We start from the raw sequence: 15,796 nt of genomic DNA on the forward strand, positions 1-15,796 counted from the left end.
TACGTGTGTGCTATCTCGTCTTTGTTCGTTTGTAGATATTACATTGTCCGCGCTCGTCGCGAGGAGCGACGAAAGTGATTTGTACATTTTCTTTGTTGTTTTTGCGTTGCATGCCTGAGAGTTCCTTTTCTCAGTCCTTTACGTTCCGAGGAGGTTTTCAGCCCCGTTTTGCACGCTCGAACCGGGACTCTGTCCTTTTTATCTTTTTTTCTTTCTTTCTTTTCTGGTTCCCTCTGTCTCTGTGTGTGTATGTGTGTTCTCAGCATGCTCGTGACGGGTCGACACGCGTTGTATAAAAAAAAAAAATGGTTTGAAGAAAAGACTATTTGCGCACAGCCGCGCGTAACGAGGTGTCCCACGCCCGACGATTAAAATATATCAGCTGTAAATAGTAGATAAGGATACCGCGAGAAACGGTATACTGTAGATATACAAATTATTCATGACTCCCGAGGATAGTACAAGTCGGTACTCCTGAATTTATATGCCATTCGGTGTACATTTATACGTTCAGTGTACATTTAACAAGTACCTTGGTGACTAATAAACGTCTCTTATAACTGTGCCTCTGAAAAACAAAAAAAAAAAAATCTACGCCGCGACGTTCGAGTCTCTGCAATTCCACCACCAAAATACCTTTCTCCGGATGATCGAGAAATCACCCCCCGACTTGCAAACGATTTTAAGAAACAGCTCTCAAAAAACTCTTCAAACCTGGACCAAAATGAATTTTGTTTCGTAGATGAACCAGTTTATTAGTACTAAAATCTCTTAATTTTGCTATTATTTGGAAGAACTCCCCTTTTATAATTGTTTTCAAAGAATAACAATAATGTCGGAAGATTTTTCAAATTTTCATTATAGACTTTGATAAAAATGTTGAAAAACGTTCTTAATTTTTCTGAGTTCTTCCAGGTAATAGAAAAATTTCAGAAACAGTATTTCAGTCACTGTAAAATAATCTGGCCTCTTCGACGTTGAACAAATTCGAACGGTTGAGTTTTCAAAAAAAATTTATCGCTTGTCAAAAGTTGTTTCTCAACAATCGTTGGCGAATGCGTGTGCGTCAGAGAAAGTGAAATATCGGGTTGCAGACGATGCTGCTCGATCGAGAACCGAATCGAGCGGAACGCGCTCGCAACGATTTTGTAGCAACAGCCTGATATATACTCGACGGTGTGTAGAGATAGAAAATGAATTTCTGTCCTCGCCGGATAGGGGACGATTCCCACAACCGGTTTTTCGAAAGAGCATCGCCGCGTAGATGCCCGCGGATCAGAGAGAGAGTTGGGGCCCGGGCGAAACCCGCGCGTCGACGGATCTCCCTTCTTTCGAAGAACCGGTTACAGTAAAGAGGATCGATCTCTTCGAGAAGCGGAGTCGACTGGAAAGAGAAAAAGAGAGCGCGTGTCTAATTAGTTAACGCATACCACATTGCAGCAGTTTATTGGGTCTCGTGTAATATTTGGTACAACAGTGTAACAGAGTAAAATTCCTTACGATCTCCACCGTATATTGATCATCTTCGTCGCATAATTTAGATAAATAATAACGCCCGGTCCACGGAACACGGTCCTCGGCTCCCGGGCGCTCTCGCCGAGCACCGATTATCCGGCGTCGTAGCAGCAGTTCCATCTCCCCCGCACGCGTGATAATGATCTCTCGGTCGTCAAACGGAAGCACGGGACGACGAGGTGGCTTAGTATCCGGCCAACTCGGCGAACGTCGAGTCCATCTCGTCGGCGAGCGACTTGTATCTGTCCTTGTTGATGCCCAGCTCGTCTGCAATGTTTGGGAAAATACGTCAGTCAAGCCTCTCGACTACCCTTCTTCCCAACAAAATCCTCTTTCGACCCCTTTCCATCTAATCGATACGGTCCTACGGACCGTCTACGTCGGTTCTACGCGCCTGCCCGATACATTCCCCCGTCCCCGCTCGCAGAATCTACTCGGGAAATTCTGCAGCATTTTCTGCGGTACATTTTTACGTATACAAAACTAGGTCGCGAAGTCCAATCGCCCAAAGATGCTGCATCCGCGGCAGATCGACGAAAGTTGACGCATAGACAATTTGGATGCAGCCCGAGAGCCGTGTTCATAGTCGAGACTCGTTTAAAAGACCATCTTAGACATGATTTTATCAGGAATACAGTAAATTCTTTGAAACTATTCCACAGCTTGTAAAGAAACATGGATAATTTAGCAATAGGCTCAATTAATCGAGTCTATATAATTTGAGGAATAATTTCAGAATTTTCTGTATTCCCAAGAAAAGTCTCAAGAAACGACGAATCTAGGTGGCGTCTCAAGACCATGCAGATAAGGTCTCATAAATAAAACTCGACTACGACCACGGCCCTAAGAGATCCCGGTGTCGCTTGAAGGCTTAGAGTCCAAGCGGCAGATCGCAATCTATCGGGCAAGCGCAGGACGCACTACTCGCTCGAACGGACCTAAGTCGCGGCTTTAAAATTGGTTCGAACTGTGTTTCCTCTGGTTTGTTCGGCTACGGGAAGACTGTTACCCCCTACGCAAAAAATCTGTACGGCGATCAATTCGCTCTACAAAAAGCACACTGGCCTCTTCAAAAAAAACCTCTAGGTGTACTGGCGTCGTACAACGGCGGTGTATGATCGGTGTGTTTGTACGAGACAAAATACGGTACACAAAAAGCATCGTGTCGCACATTCGCACGCGTGTGAAAGCAAACTACTAAACGAAGCATCACTAACTTCTTCCTAAATGAGGAAGAAAACTACATCTCGTTGTCCACTTGGTTTCGTGTGCCGCACCGTTTGGTATCGTGTCGCGTTTGAGAGACAAAATCGACCGGGACGGTTGATTTTGGTGCTACTAGACTGATCGTTTTCTAGATTCGAATTCACCATATCGATCCTTCGATCGTAACGGCCTCCGGCCTTTTTGCATTTGATACAATGTTTGTTTTTTTCGAGAGAGAGAATGATTCTAGGCACGCCGAAATCCACCACAAGGGTTGATTCTGGTTTCTGTTTGTCGTTGAGTAAGTTTTTTGCACGAACGAACGGCGTCCTCGATGTAATTTCCTTCGTCGGTTAATCACAGTGCTCGAAGCATGCAAGAATCGTGAGGTGTAGTATACCTTTGCACGAGTGTAAGGCAAACGGTTTTGCGTGAGGGTGGCAAATGTACCTGGCGTACGACGGCCCACATAAACACGTGCGAAGCTTTGTTTTTTTTTTTTTTTTTTTTTTTTTTGTTTTTTTTTTTTTTCGTTCTCATATTTTTTTCTTTTCTTTTTTTTTTTGTTTCTTTATTTTTCGTTTCGTTTCAGATTTTATTCTGTTAGGCGCCTTGTGTGTTTTCGATGTACGCGTGGATATTAATAGACGATGCTCAACTTGTACGTGAATATAGCGAGAATCTGGGTGTATTTCTTTGTCGGAAGTGAAAAACAAAAGGAAAGAGAACTATAAAAGCGAAGCGCTCCCAAAATCGGACGGTACAAAAGAATTCAAAGGAAATCCTGGCGTTGAAGAAAAAAAAAAACCTCGGAAATCGATGGCCGTGCGGAAACAGCGAACATAACTTGCGTATACATGTAATCTTGTATGAGTGAGAGAGCATGTGAGAAAAAAAGAGAGAAATTAGGAGACAGAGAAAAGAAAGCGAAAGTAAAATGTGATGCTCTTTGTAAACGTGACGGAAAACGGTGTTTGTTAACAAGTGAGAGAGAAAACTGTGGTGTAATAGAACGGAATGAAAACAAAAATAATAACACGCCCTTTGGAAGCTCAGCGACAAAAGAAAACAAGGGGGAAACAATGTAGCTTCAAGCGGTAAAAGTCACTTTCGAGACGGTGAACGATATAAAACCGAGAGAACAAATTTTTGAGCAAAGAAATAAACGAGAAGTTTCGAGCGATTGTGAGTGGATTCGTTTCTTTCTGACTTTCCGAGTTCTTTTGATCGTATCTTATTATTTTGTGCGTGCGTGTGTGTGTGTGTTTTTTTTGTTTTGTTTTAGTAGCCAGAAAGCTCAGCGAATGTCTTGTCCAATTCTTCGCAAATCGTTTTGCGTTTCTCCTTCTGCTGGTGCAGTACGTCTGCAAAGAAAATCATTGGTGTTGCACGGAGAGTACAGTCATTGTCGCGCGGAGATATCTACCCGCGCTACAATCCGCAAAACCCGTTGCTAGTCAACGGTTCGTTGCGATTCTGTTCACGTTCATCGGTAATCGATCAAAGGGTTCTCGCGGATCGCGCGGCAACGTTCGCTCAAGGTTGGCAAATTGACCACGAATCTTTTGATTCCATTCCAGCGTAGCCGTATTACGGAAGCGCCGTTGTCATTTTGCCAAATTACGTCATGGCTGCCTGAGTTCGATGCAAAATAGTCTAAAAATACGGCGCCGCACGCTTTTATTTTTTTGTCCCCACGGCAACGAAAATCCATCCCTTTGGCCGCCGATACCGAAGCTGTACGAATGTGTAAATCCACTAGTACACTTATTAATATGATCTAGATCGTACAGGGGAAAAAGGTTCGCTGACTGACCTTCGAGCCTGTCGACCTCCTTCTGCAACTTCTTGACCGTTTTCTCGGCGAACTCGGCGCGGGCTTCAGCCTCCTTTAGCTTGACCGTCAACGTTTTGAGCTGTCTCTTGAACTCCTCGACTCTTTGGTTAGCCTAAATGGAGCCAGTTAATACGTGCCATGCTAGATTCGATTCGAAGACGATGAAAATGTTGAACGAGGGGACTCACCTTCTCCTCGGAGACCTCCAATGATTTCAAGCTGTTGCCAACGACTTTGAGCTCCTCCTCCAACTCCATGATCTTGCTGCAAAAATCAATCGTCTCGCATAATCTAAAAAAGTTGGAATTCTTACCGGTAGGACGCGAGCACTTACGCTTCGCCGGACTTGACTCGGTCTTCAGCTACTTCCAGCTCGTCTTCAACGAAGGCCAGCTTGCGGGAGACTTCGTCGGACTTTCCGTCGGCGTCCTCGGCAAGCAGACGGGCCTCCTTCAGTTGGTTCGTCAGCTGGTCCATCCTCTCTTCGTCCTGCTGCGCACGGTTCTCCAACACTTTGCACATACTGAAACAGCAATCGGTCAGTCCCGAAACTCTTCAAACCCGGGAACAGATGTCTAACAATCCGTGACAGTCACCGGCTGGACTCATCGGCAGCTTGCGAAGCCTCGGCTAACTTGGCGGTGGCGGTGTTCAATCTCTCCTCGGAACGCTCCAGATCCTCCTCAATCAGCTGGACTTTGCGGTTCAGAGCGGCGACCTCGGACTCCGCCTGGAAACGAAAAAGCCACGGGGTGAGTCACACCCGGTGCCTAAAAGGGGCGGCAGAAGGGAGAGCGCTAGGGTCCGAACAGATGATCCTCCCGGTTCGTAAAACTGCGTCACACTGAGTCATCGATCTTAAACAGGCGAGACGGTCGCGTCGCGACTCCCGGTGACAAAACGAAAATAAAACATGTCGGCGAAAATCGCAGTTGGACCCGGGCCAAGATAAACTGGAGCAATCGCAGCTGGAGCCTTTCGCGTCGAGCGACGCTACACACTCACGTTGGTCAGAGCCTTCTCCTTCTCCTCCAGGTCCTTGTTCGCCTGGTCCAACGCGTTCTTGTTCGCCGCCAGGTCACCCTCGACTTGCGTCAGCTTCTTCTGCAGGTCGCTCACTTCCTCGTTCACTTTGTCCGCCCGCATGTTCGCCTCCTTGGCCTGGCCCTCGCAGGTGTCGGCCTTGTCCATCGCGTTGTCCTTCTCAAGCTTCATCGCTTGCATCTTCTTCTTGATCGCGTCCATGGTGGCGGCCTTTTTCTCCTGCCGGCTTCCTTCAAGAAACTATCGAGTTCACTGGAATCACCCAAGTCCGATTTAGTTCACTGGCCCATCGTTCCTTTCATCGTCTCGTCGCAGGGGCTTTTGGTCTTTGGACATCGCGAGCATCCGCTTTTCGAACATACGTGGGTCGGATGGGTCTCGGCTAATTTTCTCGGGCAACGAGTGCCCCAGAGGAAAATTGTTTTTTTGAAATATATTCGCGCGAAAGTTTGAAGCGTTTCCATAGTCTATCGACACTAAACGAGTTCAGGTCCTTCGGAGAAGATCACTGGGGTCTGAAGTTACCAAGCTTCCCGGTAGGATATTTCCCAGATTTTTGTCTATCAGAGTCATAGACAGAAGCTCGAAATCATCCATAGATTAGGATCCAACGTTAAACAGAAATTTAAATAGCCTCCATCGTAAAAATAGTGCTCTCGCCGGGCTCTTTCCTATTGGAGCCGAAGATAAAGATATTTGGGATGATTCATAGATCGTATCCCAACGTTAAATAGAAATTCAGGTAGAGTATTTATAAAAAGAAGATCGAAGAAGAAAGTCTTTGCGATCAGAAGCTGGTAGTGCTAAACAGACTTTCCAGCAGTTATCGTCTGCTGTAGTAAAAATTGAAAGCTCGAGGTATTTCGTGTGGATGATCGAGCCAACGAAACGTTCTCGTGCCCGAAAGCCGATAGGGCATCTGTATATTCTCCGAGAACATATATACCACGGAAGTTTTCGCATTTTGTTTAGAGAAACAGATCCTAAGTAAGCTGGGATAAAAGTCTGCAGAACCGGTGTCCATGCTCCTTAAAAGAGATTGATAGCACCCTAACGCTATATAAGACGCGACGCGGAGGACATCCGGTTCTCGAAGCGTCCAGTTTTAACCCTGAAAATAGAGGATCGGGCCGTGTACGTGTCGGAGAGACGCGGCTTGCATATTTCGTCGATCTCCGTGGGTTCTGCGAGTCATAATCCGGCGGATGATACCGCGCGGCCTGCGAGCCGCGTCGAAGAGAGACAAGAGAAAGAGAGCGAGTAAGAGAGAGAGAGAGAGAGAGATGGAGAGCACGTCGGTGCGTCTACGGAAATAGCATCCATAGGCAGGCTCTATAAATATGCGCGGAACGACGAAAAGAGAGGACGGCGGCCGGCGTTTCTGAGGCCGCGAGGCGAGGAGGCCAAAAAGCACGAGCGTAACCCAGAAGAACGGGCTTTACTTGGCCGCCACCGACGACCGACATTCGATCTAACTGCCGCGTATTAATAGCATTTACGAAATCATCGCCCAGCGGCTCTCGCGATCTCGCTGCTAGATCCTGCGAGCACGGATTTCACGAGGATCGAGAAGGATCACGGATATCCTTCAGATTTTGCAGCCCCGTTCGCCGCGCGATTCCCGCGTAAACTCCCCCCAAAGAAAGAAACGAACTGGCTGATCTCGCCGCGGTGCCCCGAACAGAATTTTGCCCGTCGAGCAAACGCCCGCTGTGTTTACATCGAGGAACGTCGCGTGGGAACGTTCGTAAATATCCAGATCGGCGATAGAGGCTCGGGGGAAAAAAAACTGATCCGTAAATATTTGGTAGAAGGGTGCGAACGATGGAAGATCCGGCCGGGTCATTTTAATTGATCGTTTGGTAGCTGAATGGCAACATTCGACCCTCTTTCCGGTTATTAATAGCGCCTGGAAGGCGTTTGGCATCTGGTTACCCGCGAGTGCCAAAGTGACATAAGAAAGTAGATCCTCGAAAGTCAATAACAACCGGCGGGGACCTTGTTCCGAGCCTTTGTCGCGCGACGGCTTTTGGACGATGTAGGAGGCGTGTTAGTTGACAGTGCGAGCGCTACTTACTGCATGATTACGGCACAAGCCTGGAAAAAGCACTGGAAGCGTTAGTTCGTGCGAAAGCTGCGTTGGTTTAGAGAAGCTCTTGCGAAAAGCGATCTCGCCTGCGTCTCCGTCTTATCTGCAAATCATTCCGGCTGCTTATTCTCGGCATCGTCTCCGACAGACATCGACGAGCTCTATTTCGTTGCCGCGGATCAGGCTCGCTACCAGGAAACATCCACCGGATCGTTCCGCAGTTAGAGGTCGAAAATAGCATGCGAGAAGACCGATCCGATGCGATTCCAGCTTGCGACGATCCCGGTCGAGCGACGAGAGTGTCTCACCTCGATTTACCATTATTTCTCTGATTCTCATTTCATTTATTAATCACTTATTTGATCTTCTCATCGTATCACTTCTTTTCTCTCGTCTTTTTTATTATAACTAGCGCGACATATCGTCGTACCATCGTAACACAGAGAGACTTTCTCCCGTCGACCGAACGAATACCATGGTCGTTGCGATGTGTTAACAGCAAAGCAAGGTTAAAAGATCTACTTACAAGCGAAAGCAGTTTGCTCAAAACCTTCAAGACGACAGACGTGGCCCGCGATCCTGAAGCTTCCGAGCAACCGAAGCTCCCCGTTAGCGCAAGCTTCTCCGGCGATCAAGCAAGAAGCCCAGTCCTCCTCCTCCTCCATCCTCCACGGGGTCGTTCCGTCTCGAATCCATCGGCGGATCCACCGCGGGAATGTTCCACGGCACAGAGAGTCTTGGAATTTTTACGGGCACTCGCGTCATCGTCGGACGGCCGGACGCGGATTTCGGACGTGACGTGAAGAGAAGCGTAGAGACGGTAGAAGAAGAAGAAGACGTGGGGATCCACGGGGACGGTTGCTCCGTCTCCTCGGACGGTTTTTTGCTCGGAGTTCACTTACCTAACCCGAGCGATCAGAGTGGCGCGAGTCGAGTGTCCGAGGGTGCTTCGGCGAGCTTCTTCGTCTTCGTCTCGATGCGGGACGTGAACTCGCGGCGGTGCCGTGGATCGGAGGTGGGGAGCCCAAAAATGGACCGCCACGGAAAGTTCTACGGGGGTGGGGCCCCGAACGTTTATTTTCTGCTCGCCGCTCCTCGGGAATTTCTCTCACCTTCCAATGGGGAGAGACACTGGAGCCCGGAGGCGCGATCATCCACGGACTACGGCGACGGGGATCGATTTCGAATCGGAACGCGCGTCTTCCGATCCCCTGTTCCGCGGCCCTCCGGATGACAGATTGGATCGAATTACCGGATGCAGTGCGCGGAACAGAACGCGAGCGATCCGTTTCCGAAAAATCCTGCGAAGCTGTCGCGATTTTTTTTGCCGACCGAGTCGCGAGCCTGTTGCCCGCGCGGCTATTTTTGACCGCTTCGCGGTCAATTGTACGCCGAGGAGCTTTTAACTAGCTACAATCGCACCGACAGCAACAATAAACGAGAAAATCACCGGATATCTGTTAAGCATAGAGAAAAGGCGATGCTCTAGCATCGATCCGGAGATCTCATGGATTTTTCTATGTACCGCTGAACGATCCCGGAGATTTATTAGCAACTCCAAATTCCTTGACTCTGAATTCTGCGTTGAACGAGAACCGAGATTATTTTTCAAACGAGTAAAAAAAAATTCTCTAGCTTCCTAATCCTAATACGTCGTTCTAGAGATGTTGCGTTAATATTTTGTGAAGCGAAGTGGGTCAAAACCTCTGCTTCGCCTTCAGTTCCCATTTTACTCCGCAGCTTTAAATCGAGCGAAGTCTATCTCGTAACGTAATTGTTAGACCGCGAATCTTTAGGTGAAATAAAATACTCGCCGATCGGTTGCATAAAAGCCACGCAGTCTAACAATTGTTGCGTTTCGCAAAATATTTTAATCATGATAACATCGGTGAGATTTGAAATTAACGGGCAAAGGTAACCTAATTAATGATCGGACCGATGATTGTGCTGATTTATTTCCCTTCCCTTCCGCCAATCGCGTTAATGACGAGGTTGCGAGTATTCTTACGACAGTTACAAAATTCACAATATCAATTACGCGTGAACGATGTACCAGTTACTTGGACGAGTCCTTCAAGATGTTGAACGACGAGTAGCTCATCTTTATGATCTGGAATTCACGATCGTTAAAGAGCGTTCGTTTCCATGAACGAGGCGGAACAGTTTCTCAACTAACGGTGACGAAAGATTCCGTGGACAGTGTGATGACTTGGGCGCTGGACATTTTCACGGGCTTCCTGGACCTCATCATGATCATCAGCAAGTCTTTCACTATACTCACTGGAAGCGTGGTCCAGTCCATCTGGTAAATGGCGTCGCAGACTTTCGTGCTCTGCGAACATTGTTCGTGAATTTCAGAGATCGAAATGTACAGCCGAGTTGGGCATTTCTCGACATAATTGAACGACTAAAATTATGACTGACAAATAATTTAGATAATTTTTATTTTCCACACAGATCCGTGGACTAATTATTACACGAACGGACGAGGCCGAGATCATTGGTCGATCTTCGATTTGTGCCCAACTACGAAGAGCACGCCGAAACGACTCCAGAGGATCCACGGATCGTGTCAAGAAAGCATCGAGAAACTTTGCCGGCGATTTTTCCGTCGGCTCTGGATCGTGTTCGGCGCGCCGAATGATTCAAGGAAACGAAATTCGGTGCCAACCTTCAACGTCACCTCGTTTCCGTACCAGCAGTATAAATACACCTGCATGAGCATGCTGCACAAATAGGATAAGCTCCACGCGAAGTTCACGTCGAGCGAGTGCGCCGTCGACATTTTGTAAATAGTCAGGCAGAGCACTATGCAGCTCACCATGAACTGCAGCAGAATCATGTACTGGAACACGGTGTTCACGCTGTGCGCGAACCTGCAATCGGTAACAAAGGTTCTGATCGAGTCCGCCGACTACGCGATCGACGAGTATATTTTCTCACTTGTAGATCCGGAGCTGGTGGTCGATCAAGTTCTTTAGAATCTTCTTTCTCCTGATGTTCAAGTCCGTCGCGGACACGCTCTCCCTCTCCGCTTCCGTCAGCAGAGCTGGGAGCGATTTAGCTCGATGGCAGAATATTTCGAATTGCGCGCTGATCTGGATCATCAGCCCGGAGATCAGCGTCTCGTGGGCCACGCTGGTGTTCGCGCACACCATCAGGCTCAGCGTTTGCTGGATCCAAGACCCCACGTAGATCGTCGGCGAGGACAGATCGTAAGGCGCCCAGTTCGACACCGGCAGGGACCTTGTGCTGATTAATCGGTTCACCTGGGCCACTGTCCCGAAAGACGCTGCCGACTCGTTCAGCACCTCGCAGTACAGCGTCAGCTTCCTGCAAGAAACATTAACATTATAACCCCTTTCAAACGCTAAACTATCGTACCTTCTATTTCATCTTCCATTCCAATTTCACCATAATTTATACAAGTCATATATTTTAACTTTACTCAATTTTTAGGTTCCTGGCTTGACAATGGTAAAATAATATTCACAATTAACTGGATGCTAAAAGAAATCTGCAGAGTATAAAAGGGCACTTGTTACGTTCTTGAAAAGTGGAATTTATCGATGCTCGTCGATCGACACGTTTCGCGCGGCCACAAGACCGAATTACAGCCGAGCGTTAGGGGATTGACCTGGCATGGTTGTCGAACTTCCGCTGTATGGCCATCTCCTCCTCGTCCCTTGGCACATGGATCTTCTTCAACAGGCTGTTCACCACGCTGACGATCTTCTCCCGCTGAATGAACAGATTGGCGACCTTTATGCAAACACCCATCACCGAGATGCACAGGGAGAACTTGTCGGTGGTGGTGTGCAGGTCCTCGCTAATGATCGCGTCGACCAGCGCGTAAAACGTGAAAATGTACAGCAAAAAGATCATGATTATCGAGTACGCGTTGTACAACCAGTACTTCAACGAGTTCGCCGACCAGGTGGTCGGCCGCCAATAGCCGACGCAGGTGAGCAACATGAACGAGAGGGGTAGTTTGTGCATTCTGGGAAATTCGAGCGAAACGCGATTCCAACGGGATTCGACTTCGATATCGCGAAAATTATTTGCGGCCTCGAATCGAGAGGTGAAAAAGCCTGTATCCAACTGTTTCACCCGTCTCGATTTCCCTCCACGACGGATGGACGTATTCGCGGCCGCTATTACCTGTCTCCCACCTTTCTCCCCTCGATCATAGGGACCATAATTACCGCGGTGACTTCCGCTCCCTAGGGAAAATTGTACCGATATTATAAGCCTTATGACCGGTTCTTGTATAGCCACCCTCGTCTTTTTTATCCCCCGGTGAACCCGTTGTTAGATCGCGACTGTCACCGGGACCCTCGAAACGCACGTCAAGTGGATGCAAAAAACAAGCATCAATAATGAGCCGACCGACCAGCGAAACGTGTACCCTCCAGCGAAAAATTAATAAATAATAAACCCCGGCGGGGCGAACCGCTCCTCAGTCCGTCGTCGTCGATCGCGCAGCTCGGAAGGATTAGCTTCCTGGCGCGCGAACCTTTTTACTCGGGGAACGCCGTGTACGACGTGAGTACGAATTATTTTATGGTATGTCGCACGGGTGTTTTCTTCGGCGAGTAAACAGACAGAATTCATCGGCTACGCTCGTCCGACGAATAGTTGGACCGGGTCCAGAAAATATATTTAAAGGTGTTTAGTTCCGATGGCCAACCGAGTAACACTTTCTAATTTTGAATACATAGTTGAGGAGGGTCTCTGGCACGCGGACAGTGGATCGTGGGATTCACCGGGTTCGCGCGATTTGATACGGGAACTGTTATCGTCGCTGATGCAACTGTGAACAGTCGACGTAGCTGGGCAGCTTTCATAATGCCGGATCAAAGTGATGCAGGTTCTTTCTGTCAACGCTGAATCTATCGACGTCTAAACGCGACTAAAGAAATTGTCCCAAGAATTACAAGAGAGAATTTATTGAAATTTTTATAATAATACGTGCACGAATAAAATATATATTTAATAATTTTTAGTGGACGCACCTTCGACAATTCTAATGTAAGAAATGTTGGATCGGTTACTTAGAAGAGTCTTAAAGGGAATATTGGTTGATAGACTTTCGTAGAATAAATAAAAATCGGGTGTACAGAGTTTAGAATTTTATTCTAATTTTCTATAGACCACAGCAACCAATAAGTGCATCGTAAGTGCAACGATCGCAGTTCAAGCTTCTCATTTCCATTTAATTGGCAAATTTATTTCTGCATGTGGAATCACCACGATTTGGCAAATACTCTTTACTATAATTAATATAAGATCTCTAATTTTGATAACTCCTACCACTTTACATCTTTACAATCGCAACGCAACTATGATTTTTGACCAATGATTCTATTTCAGTTTCGTAAAGTTGCATCGTTCTCCAAGAAAATCTGGACGATTTTGCGATCGTCTTTACCATCGACGTCTTCGGTTTCGTTTCACGAACGGCAGGTCGTATAAACAACGTTCTCGGCCAATTAAATTAATTTAGTGCGTATACTTTACGTAGTACATGAAAGTAGAAGTCCATCACATTTTCTCCCACTTCACCTCCGTTTCAGGTAATCCACGATCGTTCTATCGTTATTGGTTCTGTTGTAGCAGACTGAACACCGAGTAGGACATCTTGAGCAACTGTGGCACATAGACGCAGGACTCGAGTTACATCGTTTATCGGTTAGTAGTAGACAGTCGATAAATGTCTTTTTAAAAAACGAGGAAAAGCAATCTCGTACGAACCGCCTTAAAGGTCTCGAGGTTGACGGTAACAATCTGTAAACTGGAGAACTCTATCGGCACTGTAGCCCGTCTCATCATCATTAAAAGGATCTTCTTCGTCTTGTTGCTCAACGACGTCCACTCGCTTTCGAAAATCATGTCGGGCACTTCGAGACTCTGCAAAGAGAAACTTTGTGGACATGTTCTTCCAATAGGAGTCTGTTGAAAAATAAAAATTGACCAGCAATTGGCTTCTGCGAAAGCAAGATACACTAATTAAGAAGAAAACGAAGCATACTGTACAGTATGAACTTAAAAAATACTAACCATCGATCGAGGGATCACAGAATGACAATCATCAGCAAGTGAATCAAGAAGAAAACGATTGATAAGATTAAAATACCTTCAGCTTGACCTCGTTGCCGAACCAACAGTAATAGAAAACCTGCATCAGCGCGCACGTGGCGTACATGATAATATCAGCGAGATTAGTGTCGAAGTCCGTCAACGTCAGCTGATAGAGGTCGAAGCACAGGATGGTGCTGCTCATAAGAAACTGCATGAGCATCACGGTTTTGAACTCGTCGTTCACCATGCTGGCGAGCCTGCAACGATTATCAGAGGGAGGCAAAGACTATGACAGGTGTATACCGTACTCGAACGACCCGTGGACGATTTAATACATAATCGACGTCCGCCGCCTAGGATCTTTACGGGTACCAAGCATGGGAACCAACTTGTAGATCTGGTCATGATGATGGGCACAGTGTTTCACCAGATCGTTCTCGTTCCTGTGAATGTTATGCAAACGGTGGCGAAGTATCTCGAACTGAGAGTATATGTGAACCAGCAGGCCGGCGAACAGGCCGTCGTATGCGACCACCGCTGTCACGCAGACTATGGTTACCAGCGCGTGGTGCAGGTAGACCAAGGAGTACATCGTGGCCGAGGTGTACTCGAATGGCAGCCAGACGCGGTACAATAACTTTCTGCTCGCAAAATTCGTCAATAGCGACGCCAGCACCGTGAACACTGACCACACCTCCAGAGCGGTCGTATAGATCCTTACGGTTCTCCTGCGAATGCGTAAAACATTTTTCGTCATTCACTGACAAAGTGTTTGTTAGGTCATTTAATTGGAGGACTGATGATACTGTATCAGGGATATGATATCGATGGTACAGTAGCAGGTATACTGAGAAAGGATTTTATAAGCTAGACTATAATTTTATAAGCTAGACTATAAATTTGTAAGCTAGACTGTAAATTTGTAAGCTAGACTATAATTTTATAAGCTAGACTATAATTTTATAAGCTAGACTATAATTTTATAAGCTAGACTACAATTTCATATCATAAAAATTATTGCGGTGTATGCGATCAGAAATTTTGCCACTCACTCGGCCGATTTGTCAAACTTCGTTCGAATTTCCAGCTCCTCGTCGCCTACGGGCGCGAACGGCTCCGATTCGAGGGTGTCCATCAGGACGGCGATGTTCTCCCTCATGGCGAGCATGCTGGCCAATTTATAGCAATCGACAGCGAAGGCGGTGGTTTTGTACAAGTTCTCGCTGAGATCGTTCTGATTGTCGACAATGAGAACGAGGTCCAGAACCCCACCGAAAAGGGCGAGATGTATAATCATGAAACACGTCACAGTGTACACATTGTAGAGGTACCTCCAGGGTATCGGGTCCCAAGAAGACGGTCGCCAGCATCCGCACAATGTTATCAGCTTGAATATCAGTCGTAGCACTTTCATCTTCGCTTACTCGCCGAAAGAAACTACACGCGATTTGTTCCTAATCGAACTATTCTCATTATTTTATTGAGATGTAATCGTGGTTGTCCTTATCCTAACCAGTACTTCTTTCTTTCAGATATAAAGCAAGATCGTGGTATGATCAACCTTGGTCTTCCCTCAGCGGAGCTCCAGCCGATACTGGCATATCGATGGCGTATTGACATTTCGTTACCTATTAACCCTTCCACCCCATAAAGAAGTCGGATGCGTTCCGTCGTTGTTCCCTCTGTCCAACCATATTATTACGGTAATTACTTGCTACGACAGTCTTTTTAACAATACATATTCCTGCTACGGTGACCATCATTTTTTTGACCTGCACTTTTCTTCTCGAGCTTAGGAGACGCGTAATGATCGAGGAAAAAGAAATTTCTTGATAAATAGGGGATTGGAAGCGTACGCTACCGATGGAACAAAGTATCGGTTTAATGTCTATAAGAGACACGGAGGGGACAAACATTTTTGCTTCCGCTATTGATAGGAAATTTTCTATCAATTGAATAAAAAAAAAATCCTTCTGTCAGCAAGTCGGAGATGGTAGCCCGAGATAGGAGTAAAGCTTCTCTCA

At 46.8% G+C, this 15,796-nt stretch overlaps 2 protein-coding genes and 2 long non-coding RNA genes across 4 annotated transcripts; 1 reads left to right on the forward strand and 3 right to left on the reverse strand.

Annotated features, from left to right (window-relative positions):
* Nucleotides 1-1,410: 1,410 nt before the first annotated feature.
* On the reverse strand, nt 1,411-8,730 carry Tm2 (tropomyosin 2). Its single transcript, XM_078197654.1, has 7 exons — nt 8,594-8,730; nt 5,564-5,854; nt 5,155-5,288; nt 4,893-5,081; nt 4,747-4,822; nt 4,538-4,670; nt 1,411-1,782 (listed from the first exon to the last, which is right to left on the reverse strand). Exons 2-7 carry the CDS (start codon nt 5,801-5,803, stop codon nt 1,700-1,702), a joined length of 855 nt encoding a protein of 284 aa, XP_078053780.1. The 5' UTR covers nt 5,804-5,854; nt 8,594-8,730; the 3' UTR covers nt 1,411-1,699.
* LOC144479131 (uncharacterized) lies at nt 5,863-8,581 on the reverse strand. The gene is made up of 2 exons (XR_013495473.1): nt 8,218-8,581; nt 5,863-7,794 (listed from the first exon to the last, which is right to left on the reverse strand). It is a non-coding gene; the product is annotated as an uncharacterized LOC144479131 (long non-coding RNA).
* A 934-nt stretch (nt 8,731-9,664) lies between the features above and the next one.
* LOC144467569 (uncharacterized) lies at nt 9,665-15,648 on the reverse strand. The gene is made up of 10 exons (XM_078176429.1): nt 14,825-15,648; nt 14,162-14,500; nt 13,828-14,029; nt 13,446-13,601; nt 13,293-13,340; nt 11,329-11,996; nt 10,635-11,024; nt 10,363-10,567; nt 9,868-10,023; nt 9,665-9,801 (listed from the first exon to the last, which is right to left on the reverse strand). The coding sequence occupies exons 1-10, from the start codon at nt 15,184-15,186 to the stop codon at nt 9,748-9,750; spliced, it is 2,580 nt and encodes an 859-aa protein (XP_078032555.1). The 5' UTR covers nt 15,187-15,648; the 3' UTR covers nt 9,665-9,747.
* Nucleotides 12,158-13,243, forward strand: LOC144479133 (uncharacterized). Its single transcript, XR_013495474.1, has 3 exons — nt 12,158-12,236; nt 12,413-12,561; nt 13,065-13,243. It is a non-coding gene; the product is annotated as an uncharacterized LOC144479133 (long non-coding RNA).
* Nucleotides 15,649-15,796: the final 148 nt, after the last annotated feature.

The sequence above is a fragment of the Augochlora pura genome, chromosome 3 (genome assembly GCF_028453695.1).
Source record: "Augochlora pura isolate Apur16 chromosome 3, APUR_v2.2.1, whole genome shotgun sequence".
NCBI classification, from domain to species: domain Eukaryota; kingdom Metazoa; phylum Arthropoda; class Insecta; order Hymenoptera; family Halictidae; genus Augochlora; species Augochlora pura.